We start from the raw sequence: 23,901 nt of genomic DNA on the forward strand, positions 1-23,901 counted from the left end.
AGGGCTGTGGCCCATGGCTGAGAGGACTGCGGGACTGCAGTTGGCAGGGAAACCGCCGGCAACTCAGAGGCCTGGGGAGATCTGCGGGGTGGCAGGGTCAGTCCCTTCCACACCTGTCCAATGCACTGCCGGCTCTGGCCAGAGGTCACAGCAGAGAAGCCATCACCCAGACCCACACTGCCCACCGGGGCAGTTCTGCCCCCAGGGGGCACTGGGAGGTGTCTGGGGACATCTGTGGTTGTCTCGATTAGGCAGGGAGCTCCTGGCATGGCGTGGGTGGGGGCCAGGGATGCTGCTCAGCACCCTGCAGCGCTCAGGACGACTCCACCCCAGAGAATGATCTGACCCCAAGGCCCACAGCACAGAGGGGAAGAAACCCTGTCCTGGCCCCAAACCTATCTCTTTGAAAACCATCAGCGGGGGCCGGGCACAGTGGCTCACGCCTGTAATCCCAGCACTTTGGGAGGCTGAGGCGGGTGGATCACGAGGTCAGGAGATCGAGACCATCTTGGCTAACACGGTGAAACCCCATCCCTACTACAAATACAAAAAATTAGCCTGGCGTGGTGGCGGGCGCCTGTAGTCCCAGCTACTCGGGAGGCTGAGGCAGGAGAATGGTGTGAACCCGGGAGGCGGAGCTTGCAGTGAGCAGAGACTGCAACACTGCACTCCAGCCTGGGCAACAGAGCGAGACTCCATCTCAAAAAAAAAAAAAAAATACAACAACAACAACAAAAAAACCATCAGCTGGGATCATGTTTCCCTCCTAGGACCAACCACCTGTCCTGAGTCTAAAGCCCATGCCAGGCCACCGCCCCAGTGCCCAGAGCCACCACAGGCCCCAGCTGCTGGTTTCTCACCCAGGCTTTTTCACGGGCTGTCCCAGGTACCAGGGATGCTGTGTGGTAACACCACCTCCTCCAGGAAGCCTTCTTTCCTGCCCCCCAGGGGATGTGCACCTCCCTCTCCAGACCTTGGGCCAAAACGGTGGCCCATCCTCTCCCACCCTGGCCCCCTGGCCATACAAGACTGGGGGGAGAATGTTCCAGGCCTCCGTCATAATACAGGCCTCCCAGAAAGCAGTCAACAAGGCCCCGAGAAAAGCTGCAGAGTGACCGGAGCAAAGCCAGTGAGCCTCCGTCTGTAGTGGGCGGGCATGTGGGAACGGGAGGTCAGGTCATCCTTCTGGAACCTTCCACCTGGCTCCCGCGGCTGTCTCCGCTCACCTTGCACACGTTGTGCTGGCACACGGTCGTGATGGGCCGGAACACCAGCTCCTGACAGCAGATACACTGGAACGCCTCCTCCACTTTACTCAGGAACAACTGGAACTAGAGGAAAGCAGGCGTGAGGCCGGCAAAGACCCCAGGACCAGGGCTCCCAGAGGTCGACGGCTTCCTGCTGAGCATGTACCTGGGTCCTCTAATTCTGTCCCCAGCCTTCACTCCAGGAGGCGGGGGCCACGATCGTCCCCGTTCTGAGAAAAACAGACGCCCAAAAGGCATGAGCCTCACCCGAAGTCCCCAACACCCCAAGTGGCGAGGTGGGGAGGATGGGGCGGAGCCGGTACATGGGGTGCTGGCCTCGATGATGCTGGGCAGGACCCAGATGCGACCAGCTGGCACCACCAAACACGCCCTGCACTGAGTCAAGACAGGGCTTTAGGAGAGGTTCCGGGTGCAGCAACTCACGCCTGTCATCCCAGAACTTTGGAAGGCCAAGACAAGAGGATCGCTTGAGGCAGGTGTTCAAGACTAACCCGGCAACACAGTGAGACCCCATCTCTACAAAAAATTAAAAAAATAGACCAGGCATGCTGGCTCGTGCCTGTAATCCCAGTACCTTGGGAGGCTGAGGTGAGCAGATCACCTAAGGTCAGGAGTTCAAGACCAGCCTGACCAACATGATGAAATCCTGTCTCTACTAAAAATACAGGATTAGTCAGGCGTGGTGGTGGGCACCTGTAATCTCAGGTACTCGGGACGCTGTGGCAGGAGACTCACTTGAACCTGGGAGGTGGAGAGTGCAGTGATCCAAGATCACGCCATTGTACACTCCACCCTGGGCAACGAGAGCAAAACCCCGTCTCAAAAAAAATAATAAAAATAAGTAAAATAAATTGTAAAAATAGGTGTGGCCTGGGAGTTGGGAGTTCAAGGCTACAGTGACCTGTGTCTGTGCCACTGCACTCCAGCCTGGATGACAGGACAAGACGATGTCTTCCTCCCCCCCCCCAAAAAAAAAAGGTACTCCTGAGGCATGGTCTACACTGGCACAATGCATACTGAGTACACGGGCCACCAGAAGCCCAGCTGCAGATGACTCGAAAGACACCTCCCTCCTGCTTGGAGCTAAGTGCAGGGACCAAAGAGACACAAGTGAAGGGCGGGGGCAAGGTGCTGTCCCAGCATGGGGTGGGGGCTGGGAACAAAGCCCTGGGAAGAATGTGGCCTGAAGGAAACAGGAGTAGAGGGACCCCTGAGATGGCCTTGGCCACAGCTGAATCCTGAGACCTGCAACTACCTCACCCTCCATAGCAGAGGAGAAATGGCAGGTGGGACTGAGTGAAGCACCTGGAGCTGGGAGAGCATCCTGGGTGAGACGGGGGGCCTGATGTCACCTCGAGGTCCTCCCGAAAGAGGAGCGGGAAGGTGAGACTCAGAGCCTGGAAGAGGTTGCGCTGTGGCTGTGAAGGCGGAGGAAGGGGCCACGAGCGGAGGGATGCGGCGCCTCTGGCCTTGGGAAAGGCAGGAATCTAGTTCTCCCCTGGAGCCCCCAGGAGGGCCCGGCCCTGCCCGTGCCCCGACCTTAGCCCAGCAAGGCCTCTGTCAGGCTCCCAGCCCCAGAGCTGTGAGATGCGAGTCGCTTTGCACTCCGAGGCCTGGGGTCACTTTGCAACAGCCCCAGGAGACGGAGACAGAAGGTAGGATGGCAGGGGGTGCCGGGACCGCGGAGCGGGTGTGCCGGGGCCGCGGAGCGGGTGCGAGTGACGGTTTCACAGGGGCAGGGTTTCAGTTTGGGGAGAGGAGAAAGTTCTGGAGGTGGCGATGGTGGTGACAGTTGCACAACCACATCAATGTGCTCAGTGCCACTGAGCTGTACACTTGAAAATGGTGAAAACAGTAAATAAGCTGTATACATTTTACCGCAATCAACACAAATCAGGGCGACGAGTGAGCCGCGCGTGCCTACCGGGCTGCCGCTCGCCGGCCGGTCCTTGAGTGACGCCAGGACCTCATTCCACAGCTTGGCATTGCTCTTGTCCTCTCTGATGAGGCTGCTCTGCTGGGCCGTGAGGCTGTAAGGCTCCACCTTGCTTTTCTTGGCTGTCCGGCGCGGGGACACGGCCCTGCTCGGGCCACCTCCTGGAAGAGGGCGGGGCGCGTGAGGGAGGGGCGCGTGGCCCCAGCTGCCGGAGACACACCCACCTGCTCCCACGTCCATACGACCCCGACCCCACACCCACGAGACACCCACCTGCTCCCACACACACAAGATGCTCACCTGCCGACTTCCGCTTCCACTTGCCCTTGCCCGTCCTGGGGGACGTGAAGCCCCCCTCCTGCTGCTCCTCCTCCTCCCTCTTGCTGTTCTCCTTCTCTCGCTCTCGGTTGGCCAGGGCTTCCAGGTAGCCTTCTGGATACTTCAGGAGAAGGAGGGACGGGTGTGAGTCAGGCTTGGGGCCCACTGGGACCCGCCTGCTCTTCCGGCCCCCTTGCCAGGTCTGGATTTCCAAACGCACCTGACTCCCGATCCCCCTGAAGAGCACAGGGTAGTTCTCCCTTATCTAGTTTTGCTGTTTCAGTGACCCAAAGTCAACTGAAAATGTTACATGGAATATTCCAGAAACAATTCCTGGGCCGGGCGCAGTGGCTCACGCCTGTAATCCCTGCACGTTGGGAGGCCGAGGCGGGCGGATCACGAGGTCAGGAGATCCAGACCATCCTGGCTAACACGGTGAAACCCCGTCTCTACTAAAATACAAAAAATTAGCCGGGCGCGGTGGCGGGTGCCTGTAGTCCCAGCTACTCGGGAGGCTGAGGCAGGAGAATGGCGCGAACCCGGGAGGCGGAGCTTGCAGTGAGCCGAGATGGTGCCACTGCACTCCAGCCTGGGCGACAGAGTGAAGACTCCGCCTCGGAAAAAAAAAAAAAAAAAAAACAATTCCTAAGTTGTAAACTGCACACTGTTCTGAAGCGCATGATGAAATACTGCATCGTCCCGCAGGGATGTGAACCTTCCCTTTGTCCAGTGTCTCGATTCTCCTGCCTCTGCTTCCCAAGTAGCTGGGGTTACAGGTGCCTGCCACCACACCCAGTTCATTTTTGTATTTTTAGTAGAGATGGGGCTTCACCATGTTGGCCAGGCTGGTCTTGAACTCCTGACCTCAGGTGATCCACCTGCCTCAGTCATCCAAAGTGCTGGGATTACAGGCTAAATATAAAATGTTAATATTAAACATTATAATTTTTATTACATAAGCTCAGCACTTTGGGAAGCCAAGGCAGGGGGATCGCTTGAGCCCAGGAGTTTGAGACCAGCCTGGGCAACATAGCAAGATTCCCTCTTCAAAAAAATTTTAAAAAATAGCCCAGTGTGGTGGCGTGCATCTGTAGTCCCAGCTACTTAGGAGGCTGAGGCAGGAGAATCGCTTGAGCCCAGGAGTTTGAGGCTGCAGTGAGCTATGATCGCACCACGACACTCCAGCATGGACGACAGAGCGAGACCTGGTCTCAAAAATAAAAATAATGGCCCGAAAGTGCAAGAGTAGGGATGCTGGCAATTTGGATATGCTAAAGAGAAGCCAAAGATGTGAAAGACAGGTTGCGAATCTCATACTGTACCTAATTTATAGATTAAACTTAATCACCAGTCTACACGTATAGAAAAAAACATTATATATCTACGGTTTGGTACTATCTCTGGTTTCAGGCATGTGCTGAGGACTTTGGAAGTGTCCCCTGGTAACGGGGGTGGGGGACGCCTGTGGACTCAGCTCTTCCTTCTCTGTGGAGCCTCGACCAATGGCTAATCCTGCCTAATCGCAAAGCTTCACTACGAACAAGAGGAGACTAAGAGGAGATAATCGGCCAAGCTCCACCTGGCAGGGTCGGGGTAAGCGCATTTAATGTGAGTGAACGCTGGTGACGTGTTCAGCATCACATCCCACCAATAAGATCTCGTCTTTATGATTGACATGAAGGCAGGCAATCTTTTGCTTCTAGGACCCCTAGGGTAAATGTTTTCAAGCCTTATGGGTCTGGACCGCAAGCGCTGAGCGCAGGCTACTTCAGTGAGTGAGCGTGACTGTTTCCTCAGAAACTTCGCTTATGAACACCTGAACCCAGGGCCTTAGTTGGCCAAATTCTGATGATTCTGAGGACTCGTGCCCTCCCTGTCCTCATAGGGCATCATCGCTCTATTTTGAAGAAACCTACAGTCACGTCTGACTCTCCAGTGTCTCGGGAAATCTTCAAGCTCCTTTCATATCTTTATGTTGCAATGGATATGAGAGTCAGAAAAAAATATATATATATCCTGGCCAGGGTCAGCAGCTAACACCTGTAATCCCAGCACTTTGGGAGGCAGAAGCAAGTGGATCACCTGAGGTCGGGAGTTCGATACTAGCCTGGCCAACATGGCAGAACCCCATCTCTACTAGAAATACAAAAATTAGCTGGGCATGGTGGTGTGCACCTGTGATCCCAGCTATGCAGGAGGCTGAGGCAGGAGAATCGCTTGAGCCTGAGAGGTGGAGCTTGCAGTGAGCCATGATCACGCCTGCACTCTAGCCTGGGTGACAGAGCAAGACTCTATCTCAAAAAAAAAAAAAAAAAAGAAAGAAAAGGCTGGGAGTGGTGGCTCATGCCTGTAATCCCAGCACTTTGGGAGGCACTGGCAGGTGGATCACCTGAGGTCAGGAGTTCAAGACCAGCCTGACCAGCAAGATGAAACTCCGTCTCTACTAAAACTACAAAAGTTAGCCGGGCGTGGTGGTGGGCACCTGTAATCCCAGCTACTCGGGAGGCTGAGGCAGGAGAATCGCCTGAACCTGGGAGGTGGAGGCTGCGGTGAGCTGAGATCTCACCACTGCACTCCAGCCTGGGCGACAGAGCGAGACTCCGTCTCAAAAAAACAACCAAACAAACAAAATCCTCCTCCCAACAGAAGCTGAGGTTGTCTCTCCCATTACTATTTTTCTCTCTCGTTCCTCAGTTTCTGAAATTCCCCACTGCACAAATCCGTTCAAAAGACCACCTCAGCGACCCCCTCAGATAGACGATGTCGGGCTCTCGACAGCAATTAAGATTCCTTAAATAGTCCCACAGTTCATCTGCTGTAAAGCAGCTCCCTGCAATGGACAGAAAACACCTTGTGTTGCCACAATGCTGCGCCGCTCCCTGAACAAGCTCTCGGCAGCTCCCACAGCCGCGGGGAGGTGAGAGATGGCTCGGGGATATTCATCCTCCCCATTTTTCCATCCGGACCTCTCTGGATTCCACCAGTTTGGTTTGTTTCTGTTTTTTTTTTTTAAATGAGCCAAGAGAAGTGAAAACAGAGGACATCAGATGCCTGACTGGTCTGCAGCGATCTCTTTACCGACACAACCAAGACAAGCCAGTCTGGTTTTCAACTCCGAGACGCGGCAGGCGGAGACGCAAATGTCATCTGCGCATCCCCATCACCCCCTGGCTGGAGGATTTATATAGGACAGCTAGGGGGGCGCCATCAGCTGGGGCCCTGGAAATCGTTCTGGATCAGAGAGAAACCAGGAAAGCATGGGCCCGAGACGGGAGGCCTCCCAGAGTGCTTGGCACGGTCCAGACCGTGAGCACCACAAGCCCAGGCCAGGCCCATTCTGTGACCCGCAATAACTATTAAAGATGACAGCCTCCGAGCGGTTCATGTGGTGCCCAGGCTGCCCGGGTGGGAAGTGCCAGAGTCATCACGGAGTCCGGCGGTGCTGTTTTTGAGACGGATTCTCTCTCTGTCACCCAGGCTACAGTGCAGTGGCACCATCTCGGATCATTGCAACCTCCACCTTCCGGGTTCAAGCAATTCTCCTGCCTCGGCCACCTCAGTAGCTGGGATTACAGGCACCCACGACCATGGCCAGCTAATTTTTAGTAGAGATTAGGTTTCGCCATGTTGGCCAGACTGCTCTTGAACTCTTGACCTTAAGGGATCCATCCGCCTTGGACTCCCAAAGTGCCATCCCCCATCCCAGACGCACCTGCATGGTCAGCCCCAGCTTCTTGGTCCGGTCCTTCCCCTCCTTCGTCCAAGGGCCTGGCTCATCATCGTCCCTCCGCAGGAGGTAACGCCACACGAGAAACCCGGACTTCCCCTTCTCGGGCCAGTATTTCACCACCTGCGGGGAACAGGCATCAGCGTCAGCTCCATCAGAGGCAGCCCCAGTGGGGACAGAGCCCCCGGCCTCCCCACGGAGCACTCACCTTGTAGATGCCATCGTAGCGGTTACCCTCGGCGGGGGCGTACTTGCTGTTCTTGCCACCCTTGACATTGCGCACCACCCTGACCGGCTTCCCTGACCGCCAGTCCTTGGCCTCGGCCCCTTCTTGGTCATTGATGGGAGCAAAGCAGTTGAGAGCCAGCGCCCTGTGGGGACAGTCAGGACCCCATGCATTATAGGTGAGGATGTGCCCCCCAAAAAGGAAACACAGGAGCCGGGAGTGGTGGCTCAGGCCTGTAATCCCAGCACTTTGGGAGGCAGAAGCAGGCAGATCCCAAGGTCAGGAGTTCGAGATCAGCCTGACCTACATGATGAAACCCCGTCTCCACTAAAAATACAAAAGTTAGCCAGGCGTGGTTGCGTGCGCCTGTAATTCCAGCTACTTAGGAGGCTGAGGCAGGAGAATCGCTTGAGCCTGGGAGGCAGAGGTTTCAGTGAGCCGAGATTACACCACTGCACTCCAGCCTGGGTGAAGTGAGGTTCTGTCTCAAAAAAAAAAAAAAAAAAATTAATATTTCAAAAACTATATATATAGACGGGAAGATTGCCTGAGCCCAGGAGTTCAAGACCAGCCTGGCCAACATAGCAAAACCTCATCTCCACCAAAAAAAAAAAAGAAAAAAAAAAATTAGCCAGGCATGGTGGCTTGCACCTGTAGTCCCAGCTACTCTGGAGGCTAAGGTGGGAGGGTCAGTTGAGCCCAAGGAGGTCGAGGCTGCAATGAGCTATGATCACACCACTGAACTCCACCCTGAACAACAGAGGGAGATCCTGCCTCAAAAGAAACAAAACAAAGCACGTGCGCGTGCACACACACACACATACGTAAAAAAAAACAAAAAGAGAAAGGGTCTCACTCTGTCACCCGGGCTGGAATGGAATGGCATGATCATGCCTTACTCACTGCAGCCTCCTGGGCTCAAGCCATCCTCCCACCTCCGGCTCCCAAGCTGGGACTATAGGCCCACACAACCATAACTAGCTAACTTTTTTTTGACATTTTTTGTAATTTCAATTTTTCTTAATTTTATGTTGCACAAGCAGGTCTCAAACTCCTAGCCTCAAGCAATCTTCCCACCTCGGCCTCCCAAAGTGCTGGAACTGTGGCGTGTGACACACCACCCATGGTCCATGTGTTTTTTAGATACTTAGTTACCGATTTTGTGTGAGAGAGTGTGTGTGTGTGTGTGTGTGTGTGAATGTGTGTGTATCTGCCAGTTGTTTTAGATAATGGTATGAAAAACATTACATCTTACATTTTTACCTAGCCAGAGGTCTCCTAAAGACATTTTTCAAAGCGGAATTATACTGTCAATAGTTCATTTGGCCGGGCGCAGTGGCTCACGCCTGTAATCCCAGCACTTTGGGAGGCCGAGGCGGGTGGATCACAAGGTCAGGAGATTGAGACCACGGTGAAACCCCGTCTCTACTAAAAATACAAAAATTAGCCGGGCGTGGTGGCTGGCGTCTGTAGTCCCAGCTACTCAGGAGGCTGAGGCAGGAGAATGGCGGGAACCCGGGAGGCAGAGCTTGCAGTGAGCCAAGATCGCGCCACTGCACTCCAGCCTGGGGGACAGAGTGAGACTGTCTCAAAAAACAAACAAAAACAAAAACAAAACAAAACAAAACAAAAACAAGAATAGTTCATTTATAAAGCTCTTCGTACAAACAGGCAGAAGAGATTTCCAGAAAGATGGTTCCAATTTGTATTTCTACCAACAGTGGAATGCTATTATACTCCTTGATCGATCTCACCATTTTAGAGCTTTTGGCCAGCTTTACCAGGGAAAAAAATAGTATCTCACCACAGCCTCAGTTTGTATTTGATTACAAAAGTCAAACAATTTATTGTGGCCACTGGCCATTTGCATTTCTTTTGTGCATTATTTCCATATTCTTTTTTGTTTGTTTGTTTTTTGAGGCGGACTCTTGCTCTGATGCCCAGGCTGGAGTGCAGTGGAGCGATCTCAGCTCACTGCAAGCTCCACCTCCTGGGTTCACGCCATTCTCCTGCCTCAGCCTCCCGAGTAGCTGGGACTACAGTCCCTGCCACCATGCCAGGCTGATTTTTTTTTTTTTTTGGTATTTTTAGTAGAGATGGGGTTTCACCGTATTAGCCAGGATGGTCTCGATCTCCTGACATCATGATCCGCCCACTTCAGCCTCCCAAAGTGCTGGGATTACAGGCGTGAGCCACCGCACCCGGCCTCTTTATTAGTTTCTTTTTTTTTTTTTTTGAGATGGAATCTCACTCCTGTCACCCAGGTTGGACTGCAATGGCGTAATTTCGGCTCACTGCAACCTCCGCCTCCCTGGGTTCAAGCGATTCTCCTGCCTCAGCCTCCCAAGCACCTGGGATCACAGGTGCCTGCCACCACACCCAGCTAATTTTTGTATTTTTAGTAGAGATGGGGTTTCACCACGTTGGCCAGGCTAGTCTTGAGCTCCTGACCTCAGGTGACCCACCTACCTTGGCCTCTCAAAGTGCTGGTTTGACAGTCGTGAGCCACTGCACCCGGCTCTTCTGTGAGTTTCTTGTTGATTTGCAACAGCTCTTTATAGCATAAAGATACAATCATCATGTGTCATGTCAAGAACTCCTCCTAGTCATCTGCCTTTTAATTTATAGGATTTATTTATGTCATATATTTATAATGTTTAGATCATCGAATCTGTCTTTTCCTTTGGGCTGATATAATGGTTTTTATGCTGAAAAAGTCCGCCCCCATCCTATCATCAGGGGCCAAGCAAATTCTGGCCCATCACATCCTTTTGCAAATAAAATTCACTGGAACCCAGCCATGCTCATTCACTTAACGTAGGGTCTGTGGTTGATTTTGTGCTATGACACAAGAGCTGAAGAGGTTCTCTGCATAGACTGTGTGACCTGCACAGCTGAAGCAATCTATTTTTTTTTTTTTTGAGACAGAGTCTCACTCTGTCGCCTAGTCTAGAGTGCCAGTGGCGCGATCTCCGCTCACTGCAAGCTCCACCTGCCAGGTTCACGCCATTCTCCTGCCTCAGCCTCCCTAGAAGCTGGGACTACAGGCACCCACCACCACACCCAGCTGATTTTTTTGTATTTTTAGTAGAGACGGGGTTTCACTGTGTTCGCCAGGATGGTCTCGATCTCCTGACCTCATGATCCGCCCACCTCGGCCTCCCAAAGTGCTAGGATTACAGGCGTGAGCCACCGAGCCTGGCCAGAAGCAATCTATTTTGGAGGTTTTTTTTTTTTTTGGAAATAAGATCTCAGTCTGTTACTCAAGCTGGGGTGTAGTAGCGCAATCTCAGCTCACTGCAGCCTCAGCCTCCTGGGCTCAAGTGATCCATCTGCCTCGGCCTCCTAAGTCGCTGTGACTATAGGCATATGCTAACACACCCAGCTCATTTTTTTATTTTTACTTTTTTGTAGAGGGGGTGTCTCACTACATTGCCCAGGCTGGTCTTGAACTCCCTGAACTCAAGTGATCCTCAAGCCTCGGCCTCCTGAAGTGCAAGAACAGGCACAAGCCACCGGGCCCAGCATTAAGATACCTACTATCAGCCAGGCGCAGTGGCTCATGCCTGTAATATCGACACTGGGAGGCCGAGGAGAGCGGATCACCTGAGGTCAGGGGTTCGAGACCAGCCTGACCAACATGGCAAAACCCTATCTCTACTAAAAATACAAAAATTAGCCAGGTGAGGTGGCACACACCTATAATCCCAGCGACTCAGGAGGCTGAGGCAGGAGAATTGTTTGAGCCCAGGAGGCAGAGGTTGCAGTGAGCAGAGATTGCACCACTGCACTCCAGTCTGGGCAACAGAGCAAGACCCTATCTCGAAAAAACAAACAAAAAAAAACAAGATACCTATTATCTGGCCTTTTATAGGGAAGTTTGCTCTCATCCATCTGGATGGCTCACAGTATGTGGCACATAGAAGGGAGGAACCAGACCGGGCGCAGGGGCTCACACCTGTAATCCCAGCACTTTGGGAGACAGAGGCAGGCAGATCACCTGAGGTCAGGAGTTGGAAACCAGCCTGGCCAACATGATGTAACCCCGTCTCGATGGTGAAACCCTGTCTCTACTAAAAGTACAAAAAGTAATCAGGCATGGTGGCAGGCGCCTGTAATCCCAGCTACTCAGGAGGCTAAGGCAGGAGAATCACTTGAACCTGGGAGGCAGAGGTTGCAGTGAGCCAAGATGGTACCACTGCACTACAGCCTGGGGGACAAGAGCAAAACTCCATCAAAAAAAAAAAAAAAGAAGAGAGGAACTGAATGCCAGGCATCACTATGTTCTACCAAGCTCCTAATGAGACTATCACTTGCTGGACATGATGCCCAGAACAGAACCAAGGACTCGGCAGATGTGTGCCGGCAAGGAAATAAGAAGGCTCATTCCACAAACCTGTTGGTGTTGGTGAGTTTCTGATCACAAGACTGTTCCGCGGTCCTCTTGTTGCCGGAAAGATCTCGGCCACCACTACCTGTGTATGTGAAAAAATTCCCATTGTCCTGAAACAGATAAGAAGGCTGGGTGAACCCTCTGCAGAGGCAAAAAGAGAGACTGCATTGAAAGCAAAACCCCCAGGATGGCTACTTTCAAAGAAACAGAAAATAACAAGTGTTGGTGAGAATGTGGGGAAATTGGAGCCCTTTTCCCAGTGGGACTGCAGAATGGCAAAGCGAATGTACAGTGTGGTGCGTCCTCAAGAAGCTAAACAGAGGGCTGGGCACGGGGGCTCACACCTGTAATCCCAGCACTTTAGGAGGCTGGGGAGCGAGGATCGCTTAAGCCCAGGAGTTGAAGATCAGCCTGGGCAAAATGGCGAAACCCTATCACCACAAAAAAAAAAAAATACAAAAATTAGCTTGGCGTGGCCAGGCGTGGTGGCTCACGCCTGTAATCCCAACACTTTGGGAGGCCGAGGCGGGCAGATCACGGGGTCAGGAGATCAAGACCATCCTGGCTAACACAGTGAAACCTTATCTCTACTAAAAAATACAAAAAAAAAAAAAATTAGTTTAGCATAGCAGTGCATAATGCCTGTAGTCCCAGCTTCTTGGGAGGCTGATGTGGGATGATCACTAGAGCCTAGGAGGCAGTGGCTGTAGTGAGTTGTGATCACACCACTGCACTTCAGCCAGAATGAGACTCGGTCTCCAAAAAAAAAGAAGAAAAAAAGAAAAATACTCAACATAGAATTATCACAGGACCCTTGAATTCCACCTCTGGATATACACCCAAAAGAATGGAAAACAGGGGCTGGAGATACTCGTAGAGCCATGTTCATAGCAGATCTATTCACAGCAGTCGAAAGGGGAAGGAACCCCAGTGCCCACGGATGGATGGACAGATCAACACAGCGTGGTCCCTGCACACAGCAGAATAGGACTTGGCCATGAATGAAAGGGGAACCCTGACACATGCGACAACATGGACAAAGCAAGGACGTCGGGCTCAGGAGAGGAGCCAGGTATGCAAGGACACGCGCTGTGTGACTCCACTCCTAGGAGGTCTCCAGAGTCATCAGAGTCACAGAGGCAGGAAGCAGGTTGGGGGGTGCCAGGGACTGGGAGGGGATGGGGGGCAAGTGCTTCGTGGAGATGACGTTTCAGGTTGGGAAGATGAGAAAGTTCTGGAGATGGTGGTGGTGATGGTTGCATAACAATGGGAATATACTTCATGCCACTGGGAACTGAGCGTTTAAAAAACACTAGGATGGGCCGCGCGCGGTGGCTCACGCCTGTAATCCCAGCACTTTGGGAGGCTGAGGCGGGCGGATCACAAGGTCAGGAGATCGAGACCATCCTGGCGAACATGGTGAAATCCCGTCTCTACTAAAAATACAAAAAAATTGGCCGGGCGCGGTGGCTCAAGCTTTTTAGTCCCAGCTACTCGGGAGGCTGAGGCAGGAGAATGGCGTGAACCCGGGAGGCGGAGCTTGCAGTGAGCCCAGATCGCGCCACTGCACTCCAGCCTGGGCGACAGAGCCAGACTCTGTCTCAAAAACAAAACAAAACAAAACAAAAAGCTAGGATGGGAAATTTTGTTGTATGTATTTTACCACCATCCAAAAAACTACAGCAACCCTCCCCCACGCCTCCCACGCACACACTCACCACGTCATCCTCGTAGCCCCCCGCCAGGACTAGGGAATACGCTCCGTCGTTGCTCCGGCCATGGATGCCGGCCACGTGGGGCCGATGGACACCCGACTCGCTGACCTGAGGATGCCACCAAGACATACATGGTGTCCTCTGCAATGACTGCTGCGGAGAAGCTCCACCGCCCTCCTCCTCCCTACCCCGCGGAGCCAGTGGCCTCACTGCCAAACGTGTCAGGCCTGCGAGTGGCCTACTACGTGTGCTGCTCGGCCAGAGACGGCCAGAGTTTGAGCTGCACCATGAGACCAGCTGGCGTGAATGCCAGTCCCATCAAGCGTGCACAGGGCAGCCTCACTGCTGATCCCCGATGCTCCGCTTCGGCCTCCAGAAAGTGGGGGTGACGGCCGGGCACGGTGGCTCACACCTGTAATCCCAGCACTTTCGGGGGCCGAGGTGGGTGATCACTTGAGGTCAGGAGTTCAAGACCAGCCTGGCCACAAGGTAAAACCCCGTCTCTACTAAAAAGACAAAAATTAGCCAGGCGTGGTGGCGTGTCTCTGTGATCCCAGCTACTGAGGAGGCTGAGACAGGAGAATCGCTTGAACCCAGGAGAGGGAGGTTGCAGTGAGCCGAGACCACGCCACTGCACTCTAGCCTGGGCAACAGAGCAAGACTCCGTCTCAAAAAAAAGAAAAGTGGGGGTGACGAGTATCTGGTGGGACTGAGCTCTAAATGAGGTTATGATATACAAGCCGGCCTTGGCTGGGCGCTGGCCTGCTCTTTCCTGTAATCCTGAGCACTTCGAGGCCGAGATGGGTGGGATCACTGAGGGGTCAGGAGATCTAGACCATCCTGGCTAACACGTGAAACCCTGTCTCTACTAAAAAAATACAAAACTAGGGTGGGCGAGGTGCATGTGGTGCCTGTAGTCCCAGCTACCGGGAGGCTGAGGCAGGAGAATGGCGTGAACCTGAGAGGCATGGAGCTTGCAGTGAGCTGAGATCTGGCCACACTGCACTCCAGCCTGGGCGACACAGCAAGACTCCATCTCAAAAAAAAAAAAAAGCCGGCCCTCATTGGGCCGGTTGAGGTCCAGCCTGCCACTCACTCCACAGAATGCCCTGAGAGGCCCTGGCCTGAGCATGGGGCCCCGGCCGGCTGCTGAGCCCTAGAGATACAGTGCTGCCCCAGGAGCTCCTAGCCGCTGCACGCCTGGCCCCATGAACTCCATGAGGAGGCCCAGCTTGTCCACCCAGCTCAGTGTATCTCACCCAGGGGCAGTTCTACCTCCCAGGGGACACTCAGATGTCTGGAGACGTTTCTGGTAGTCATGACTTGGGGCGACGTGAAGTGGTGGGGCCAGGGACGCTGTTTCCAAGCACTCCCTGCAGCTTCAGGATGGCCCCCGCCCCAGGAAACCTGGCTCCAACGTCACTAGTGCCAAAGTGTCTAGTCTGCCGTGACACACAGCCCACAGCTGACAGCACCCAGCACTGTCAATGCCCAGTCACAGGTGGGAGCTGCCCAGTGACAGATCACAACCAGGGCTGAGACAGGTCCCTTTTAGCAGCTGCCACCCCTTCCCTGGGACAGGAGCTTGAGAATGATCTTACGCGTTCGAAAGCAGAGCAGGTTATTCCCAGCCCCACCCCCAAGGATTGATCAGCCCTGGTAAAATAAGGAGTGAACCCAAACCTGCACACGTTCCATACCCCTCTGCGGCCGGACAAGGCACCGCTGGGACCTGGTAACCACCTTGACCCCTGGCTGGCCGAGGCCAGGAGAAAACTGCCCCCAGAAAAGCAGGACGAGCCCGCGTGGCCCCTGGACCCCTGGGACGCTGCAGGTACCTGACTGAATCGGCCACATGGTGCCCTACCGGGACCGGGATGGGTCCAGAGGGTTGGATCGGGACGATGGTGCATTCCTTGGTGCGGCCCACACAGGCCATGCCCTGTCCCAGGCGCAGACACAAAGAACAACAGCGCAGAGTTCTGGCTGGCGTAAGAGCCAAGGGCTATAGAGGGACTCCAGCCACTCTTTGCCCCCAGTCCCGCTGCGAGGACGATGTGGCCGAGGCCATCTTCTTTCTTGTTTCTCAGCCGCCTCCCGCCAGCACCACCTCGGGCTAGCATCATTCCTCGCACTCAGACAGTAAGTACCGCCTGGACACACTGCCCACACTCCAGCCTGGGCAGACGCCTCAGCCAACATCGCGTCTCTGCCCACGCACTAGACGGGAGCACAGCTCTCCTCTGCTGGGCACCCTTCCATCCTGCCCTGTCCACACTGCGGGCCACTTGGCACACGCACGAGGCTATTTACCTTTAACTATTCAAACTGTCAGGCTGGGCTCACAATCTGTAATCCCAGCACTCTATAGGAGGTCACATGGCAGATCACCTGAGGTCAGGAGTTCAACACCAGCCTGGCTAACATGGTAAAACCCCATCTCTACTAAAATTGAAAACTTAGCTTTTAAGTAAGGAGGTGGGTGGGCACCTGTAATCCCAGCTACTCGGGAGGCTGAGGTGATAACAGTTCAGGAAGTCATGGTTTGGCCAGCCCACTGCACCCAGCCTGGGAGGAAGGAAAAGATTCACTGGAAGCAGTGAAGAAAGAAAAGAAAGGGAGGAATGGATGATGGAATGTGGAATGGAATGAATGGATGTGGATGAATGAATGAAAATGAATGGAAATGATGGAATGGGGATGGAATGGAATGGAGAATGGAATGGAATGGAATGGAATGGAATGGAATGGAATGGAATGGAATGGAATGGAATGGAATGGAATGGAATGGAATATAATGGAATGGAATGGAATGGATGGAATGGAATGGAATGGAATGGAATGGAATGGAATGGAATGGAATGGAATGGAATGGAATGGATGGAATGGAATGGAATGGAATGGAATGATAAAATGGAATGGAATGAATGGAATGGAATGGAATGGAATGGATGGAATGGAATGAATGGAATGGAATGGAATGGAGAATGGAATGGAATGGAATGGAATGGAAATGGAATGGAATGGAATGGAATGGAATGGAGAATGGAATGGAATGGAATGGAATGGAATGGAATGGAATGGAATGGAATGGAATGGAATGGAATGGAATGGAATGGAATGGAATGGAATGGAATGGAATGGAATGGAATGGAATGGAATGGAATGGAATGGAATGGAATGGAATGGAATGGAATGGAATGGAATGGAATGGAATGGAATGGAATGGATGGAATGGAATGGAATGGATGGAATGGAATGGAATGGAATGGAATGGATGGAATGGAATTGAGGATGGAATGATGAGGAGGGAGGGAGGGAGGGAAGGAGGAAGGAGGGAGGAGGAAGGGAAGGAAGGAAGGAAGGAAGGGAGGGAGGGAAGGGAAGGAGGGAGGAAGGAAGGAGGAGGAAGGAAGGAAGGAAGAGGGAGGAAGGAGAGAAGGGAGGGAAGGAAGGAGGGAAGGAGAGGAAGGAAGGAATGGAATGGATCTTAAATGGAGAGTGGAATGGAATGGAATGAATGGAAATGGATTCAGCCCCATTCAACAATGGAAAGAATGCTGGAGGAGTGACCACAAACACACGCAGGTCCTCAGACCCGAGCCCAGCGCGTCACAACCTCCCCATCCACATCCACAGTTGTCATCATGTGCACCAGGAACACAGTGGCTATGAAACCTCCTATCACAGAAGCTGTGAAGTCCCCTGGGCTCTGTTCTCTGGCTGCCACAGGTCTCACCCACTCAAGGAACATGGGAAGATTTCCTCACCACTCCTCCCGCCTTTTTTTTATTTTTTATTTTTTTTTGAGACAGAGTCTCTGTCGCCAGGCTTGACTACAGTGGTATGATCTCAGCTCATGGCAACCTCCGCCTCCCGGGTTCAAGCAATTCTCCTGCCTCAGCCTCCTGAGTAGCTGGGATTACAGGCACGTGGCACCACGCTTGGCTAATTTTTTTGTATTTTAATAGAGACGGGGTTTCACCATCTTGGCCAGGCTGGTCTCAATCTCCTGACCTCGTGATCCACCCGCCCTAGCCTCCCAAAGTGCTGGGATTACAGGCGTGAGCCACTGCACCTGACCCCATTTTTATTTTTCTAAAGAAATAGGGTCCCACTCCCATCACCCAGGCTGGAGTACAGTGGCATGATCACAGTTCACTGCACCCTCAACCTGCTGGGCTCCAGTGATCTGATCCTCCTACCTCGGCCTCCCAAGTGGCTGGGACCACAGACAAGCACCACCACACCCAGCTAGTTTTCTTAAATTTTTTGTAGAAATGGGGTCTCCAGGCTGGGCATGGTGGCTCACACCTGTAATCCCAGCACTTTTGGGAGGCTGAGCCAGGCAGATCATTTGAGGGAAGGCGTTCGAGACCAGCCTGGACAAGATGGTGGAACTCCGTCTCTACTAAAACTACAAAAATTAGCCGGGTGTGGTGGCAGGCACCTGTAATCCCAGCTACTTGGAACGCCGAGGCACGAGAATTGCTTGAACCTGGGAGGCAGAGGTTGCAGTGAGCCTAGATAGTGCCATTGTACTCCAGTCTGGGTGACAGAGCAAGACTCCATCTCAAGGCTGGGCGCAGTGGCTCATGTCTGTAATCCCAGCACTTTGGGAGGCTGAGGTAGGGAGATCACGAGGTCACGAGATTGAGACCATCCTGGCTAACACGGTGAAACCTCGCCTCTACTAAAAAAAAAAATACAAAAAAATTAGCCCAGCATGGTGGCGGGCGCTTGTAGTCCCAGCTACTCGGGAGGCTGAGAGAGGAGAATGGCATAAACCCGGGAGGCGGAGCTTGCAGTGAGCCGAGATCGCGCCATTGCACTCCAGCCTGGGTGACAGAGCGACACTCCATCTTGGAAAAAAAAGAAAAAAAAAGAAATGGGGTCTCTACGTTGCCCAGGCTGGTCTTGAACTCCTGAGCTCAAGTGATCCTCCCGCCTTGGCCTCCCGAAGCACTGGGATTGCAGGCATGAGCTGCCGTGCCCGCCCCTCTCCTGCCTCTCCTCAGTGCCCCTCTGGGGATTTGTAGGGCACACTCTGGTCTCCCTGCGGCAGACAGGGCTGCACTCACCACTCATCCTCGCTGGGAACACTGCTGAGGGGCGGGTTCAGGCAGTAGATGTGGAAGGCCATGTCACACTCATCGCACATGAGCTGCTTGTCGGGGTCCTGCCGGCCCCCGCACAGGTGGCACGCGCAGACCCGGCACAGTCTGTTCACGTCGTCCTTGCAGTGCTTGCAGGACGGCCCGCTCTTCCCTGGGCACGGGGCAGCAGGGTCAGCTCCGGCGGGGCCCGGCCAAGCCAGAGACGGGACAAGAGCCCCCGCCCCGTGCCCACCGCGGAAGATGGGGAAAGGCTGGCTCAGAACTCACGTCTCATAGGGTTGTCAACCATAGGGCTCCCTTCGCCCGGACGCTCAATCTTGAAGACTTCGTCCACGAAGATGATCCGACAGTCATTCAGAGAATCATCCCTGCAAAGAATGAGGACGCTGGAACATTCTGGCCGCCTGACCCTGCCGAGGCCCCTAAATCTACTCTCAGAGCACTTGAACACCACGTGTTCTCAGGGTGCCTGGGGCAACAGCTCAGCTACGCCCCCTACCAATCAAAGCCGCACTCACAGAAGATGACAATACAGAAACCAGAGTTTCGTTGCAGGATGGGGAGGATGAGTTTGAACCTTTGGCTAAGGAGCGCCAAACCAACAAGAACGGACAAGCAAGACTCATAACAGTTGGTCGGGCATGGTAGCTCAGACCTGTAATTCCAACACTTTGGGAGGCCGAGGCAGGCTGAACACCTGAGGTCAGGAGTTCGAGACCAGCCTGGCCAACATGGCAAAACCCCATCTCTACTAAAAATGCAAAAATTTGCTGGGCATGGTGGCGCCCACCTGTAATCCCAGCTTACCCGTGAGGCTGAGGCAAGAGAATTGCTTGAACCTGGGAGGCGGAGGCTGAAGTGAGCCAAGAAGATCGCACCACTGCACTCCAGCCTGGGCGACAGAGTGAGACACCGGCTCATCAAAAAAAAAAAAAAAAAAAAAAATCAAGTCTGGGCACCGTGGCTCACGCCTGTAATCCCAGCACTTTGGGAGGCCGAGGTGGGTGGATGACGAAGTCAGGAGTTCGAGACTAGCATGGCCAACATAGTGAAACCCCATCTCTACTAAGAATACAAAAATCAGCCGGGCATGGTGGCACGTGCCTGTAATCCCAGCTACTCGGGAGGCTGAGGCAAGAGAATCGCTTGAACTTAGGAGGTGGAGGTTGTGGTGAGCCAAGATGATCATGCCACTGCACTCCAGCCTGGGCGACAGAGCGAGACTCCGTCTCAAAAAAAAAAAAAAAAAACACAAAGGCAACGTTTGATCCAACGGCCTACATCGAAATACAAAACTTCTGTGAGTGAAACTGATCCCCCAAGATCAATAATCCGACATCTCCATCAGCAACGACCGAGGGAAACAGCACCTGAACACACGCTGCGTGTGTAATTCTAAACTTTCTAATAAGCACGTTTGAGAGGTAGACACAGGTGGAAGCAATTAAAGTACGTTCCATAGAACCCAGGGTAGACAGGAGATTATTTCAACATGGAATGAGTATGAAAATGTTATTAATGAGCTACTTTACATTCTTCTTTTGTATCAGGTCTCTGAAAGCCCACGTGTATTTTTTTTTTTTTTTTTGTCTTTTGAGAAGGAGTGTCGCTATGTCGCCCAGGCTGGAGTGCAGTGGCGCGATCTCAGCTCATTGCAAGCTCCACCTCCCGGGTTCATGCCATTCTCCCGCCTCAGCCTCCTGAGTAGCTGGGACTACAGTCGCCCACGACCACGCCCGGCTAATTTTTTGTATTTTTAGTAGAGACGGGGTTTCACCGTGTTAACCAGGATAGTCTCGATCTCCTGACCTCGTGATCCGCCCACCTCGGCCTCCCAAAGTGCTGGGATTACAGGCGTGAGCCACCGCGCCCGGCAGCCTGTGTGTATTTTACACTCATGTACATTCCAGTTCCTCCTGGCCACGTTTCGAGCACAGCACACGTGGTTCTTGGCTATGGGACAGTGTGGGAACACATCGACCCACCAGCTCACAGGGAGCACAGATGCACGCAGCCAACGACATCTCCTGGTCATCTCTAGTCTGGATAGAGCCATTTGGACCTCCTGGGAAAAATGACCAGGATTCCTCAACAAATAAAGTGTTAAGGAAAAGGAGGCTGAGGCAGGAGGATTGCTTCAGCCCAGGAATTCAAGGCCGCAGTGAGCTATCATTGCACCACTGCACTCTAGCCTGGGTGAGAGAGCAAGACTCCGTCTCAAAAAAAAAAAAAAAAAAAAGCATATTCTAAGACTGGGTTTAGTGGCTCATACCTATGATCCCAGCACACTTTGGGAGACTGAGACAGGCATATCACTTGAACTCAAAAGTTCGAGACGAATCTGGGCAACATAGCCAGACCGCCCCCATTGCTACTGAAAAAAAAAAAAAAAGGCCGGGTGCAGTAGCTCACACCTGCAATCCCAGCACTTTGGGAGGTCGAGGCAGGTAGATGACCTAAGGTCAGGAGTTCAAGACCAGCCTGGCAAACATGGTGAAACCCCTTCTCTACTCAAAATACAAAAAAAAAAAAGAAAAAAAAAATGAGCCAGGTGCAGTGGTGCATGTCTGTAATCCCAGCTACTCGGGAGGCTAAGACAGGAGAATCGCTTGATCCTGGGAGGTGGAAGTTACAGTGAGCCGAGATCGCACCACTGCACTCCACCACGGGTGATACAGCGAGACTTTGTCTCACCCAAAAAAAAAAAATAGCCAGGCATGGTGGTGCACACCTATGGTCTCAGCTACTTGGGAGGCTGAGGTGGGAGGATTGCTTGAGCCCAGGAGGTTGGGGCTACAGTGAACTGAAAGTTTGCCACTGTACTCCAGCCTGGGCAACAGAGCAAGACCTCATCTCAAAAAAAAAAAAAAAAAAAAACTGACCAAAACAAAACTGTCTCATGCCAGGTGCGGTGGCTCACGCCTATAGGCCCAGCACTTTGAGAGGCCGAGGCGGGTGGATCACCTGAGATCAGGATCGCTTGAACCCGGGAGCCAGAAGTTGCAGTTAGCTGAGATCTCGCCACTGCCCTCACAGAATGAGATCTTGTCTCAAAACAAACAAGCAAACCCGTCTTATTCTTGCTGTACAAATAAATGAGCAGGGAGGGAAAGGTCTAAGATCCTAAAAAATAATAAAATTGGCAAAGACTGACAAAAATAAAGAGAAAACACAAATTCTCAAAACCAAGAATAAAACAGGGATCTCACTAGATCCTTCAGGCATCAGAGAATAAAGAAATAATACAAATGACTTTATGCTCAGAGAAATGTGCTAATTCCCCAAAACCCAGAAAGTACTTAAGCTCAAACAGGCTGAAACAGATAGTCCAGACAGTCACATAACCATAGAAGAAATTCAATTCATAAAAGTTCCCCCAAAAGACATCTCCAGATCTCCATGGCCTCATTAAAGCTTCCCCCCCACACCCGCCCCCCGAGACGGAGTTTTGCTCTGTCATCCGGGCTGGAGTGCAATAGCACGATCATAGCTCACTGCAACCTTCACCTCCCAGGTTCAAACAATTCTCCTGCCTCAGCCTCCCAAGTAGCTGGGACTGCAGGTGCACACCACCATGCCCAGATAATGTCTGTATTTTTAGTAGAGACGGGGGTTTCACACCATGTTGGCCAGGCTGTTCTCGAACTCCTGACCTCAAGTGATCCACCCACCTCGGCCTCTCACAGTGCTGGAATTACAGGCATTGGCCACTGTGCCCAACCCATGGTCTCATTAAAGGATTCTATCAAACCTTTAAAGGCGAATTAACGTAAATTTTACACAATCGTTTCCAGAAAACAGAAAAAGGAGTAAACATTTCCCAGCTCACGTTATAAGGCCGGTATTGACCAAACCAACAAAGACCATGCAAAACAAGAAAACTGCAGACCACTGTTTCTTATTAACTTAGTCAAATAAATCCGAAACTGGCCGGGAGAAGTGGCTGACGCCTGTAATCCTAAAACTTTGAGAGGCCAAGGCGGGCGGATCATCTGAGGTCAGGAGTTCGAGATCAGCCTGGCCAACATGGAGAAACCCCACCTCTACTAAAATTACAAAAATAAACTGGGTGTGCTGGCCCGCACCTGTAATCCCAGCTACTCCGTGCGCAGGCTGAGGCAGGAGAATCGTTTGAATCCGGGAGGCGGAGGTTGCAGTGAGCTGAGATCACATCACTGCACTCCAGAGCCTGGGCAACAGAGCAAGACTCTGTCTCAAAAAACAAACAAATCTTTTTTTTTTTTTTTTTTTGGGAGACAGATTCTCACTCTGTCGCCCAGGCTGGAGTGCAGTGGCACGATCTCGGCTCACTGCAAGCTCCGCCTCCCGGGTTCACGCCATTCTCCTGCCTCAGCCTCACGAGTAGCTGGGACTACAGGTGCTCGCCGCCTCGCCCGGCTAATTTTTTGCATTTTTAGTAGAGACGGGGTTTCACCGTGTTAGCCAGGACGGTCTCGATCTCCTGACCTCATGATCCGCCCGCCTCGGCCTCCCAAAGTGCTGGGATTACAGGCGTGAGCCACCGCGCCCGGCCACAAATAAATCTTAAACCGCAAAAAATCCTGGAAACAGCTCAGATATCCAATGGGTTGTTGGAAAAAAAAAAAACAGTGGCCCATCTATACCACAGAATACTACTCAGGGATGAAAAGGAATGAGCTACTGATACGCGATAACTTTAGTTAATCCGTAATTATGGAGAGTGGGGAAAAAAAGAATCAATCCCAAAAGGTTACATACTGTGTGATTCCATTTATGTAACAGGAGTCCTTATTACAAAGTTGAAATTGTAAAATCCTTGAAATTACAAAATTGTATCAACAGAGAACAAAAGAGAGCGAGACTCCATCTCAAACAAAAAGAAAAAATTAGTGCTTGCCAGGGGTCAGGGACCAGCTGGGGATGGGGAGGTGGCTATAAAAGGGGCAATGAGAAGGATTTTATGGGGAGGAAAGTCACTCTTGACTATCAATGTCAATATCCCAGTTGCAGTAACACAGTATAGTTTATTAATATAAGATGTTACCATTGGGGGAAATTGAATAAAGGATACGCGGCTTTTTTTTTTTCTTTTTTTCTGAGTCTCTTGCTGTTGCCCAGGCTGGAGGGCAGGGGTGTGATCATAGCTCACTGCAGCCTCGACCTCCCAGGCTCAAGCGATCCTCCCACCTCAGTCTCCCAAAGTGCTGGGAAGACAGGCG

General features: G+C 52.4%; 1 protein-coding gene across 1 annotated transcript in view; it reads right to left on the minus strand.

The window, feature by feature from the left end:
* The window catches only part of UHRF1 (ubiquitin like with PHD and ring finger domains 1), a 53,993-nt gene that overhangs the window by 4,010 nt on the left and 26,082 nt on the right, over positions 1-23,901 (minus strand). Inside the window, exons 6-15 of the mRNA XM_031659067.1 lie at positions 18,968-19,068; positions 18,665-18,851; positions 15,422-15,569; positions 13,587-13,880; positions 11,872-11,978; positions 7,458-7,620; positions 7,235-7,372; positions 3,505-3,643; positions 3,193-3,365; positions 1,227-1,331 (exon numbers count right to left, since the gene is read on the minus strand). Coding sequence (XP_031514927.1) covers positions 1,227-1,331; positions 3,193-3,365; positions 3,505-3,643; positions 7,235-7,372; positions 7,458-7,620; positions 11,872-11,978; positions 13,587-13,880; positions 15,422-15,569; positions 18,665-18,851; positions 18,968-19,068 — 1,555 coding nt within the window. The remainder of the gene's footprint in view (positions 1-1,226; positions 1,332-3,192; positions 3,366-3,504; positions 3,644-7,234; positions 7,373-7,457; positions 7,621-11,871; positions 11,979-13,586; positions 13,881-15,421; positions 15,570-18,664; positions 18,852-18,967; positions 19,069-23,901) is intronic.

Source organism: Papio anubis, chromosome 20, assembly GCF_008728515.1.
Source record: "Papio anubis isolate 15944 chromosome 20, Panubis1.0, whole genome shotgun sequence".
Taxonomy (NCBI): Eukaryota; Metazoa; Chordata; class Mammalia; order Primates; family Cercopithecidae; genus Papio; species Papio anubis.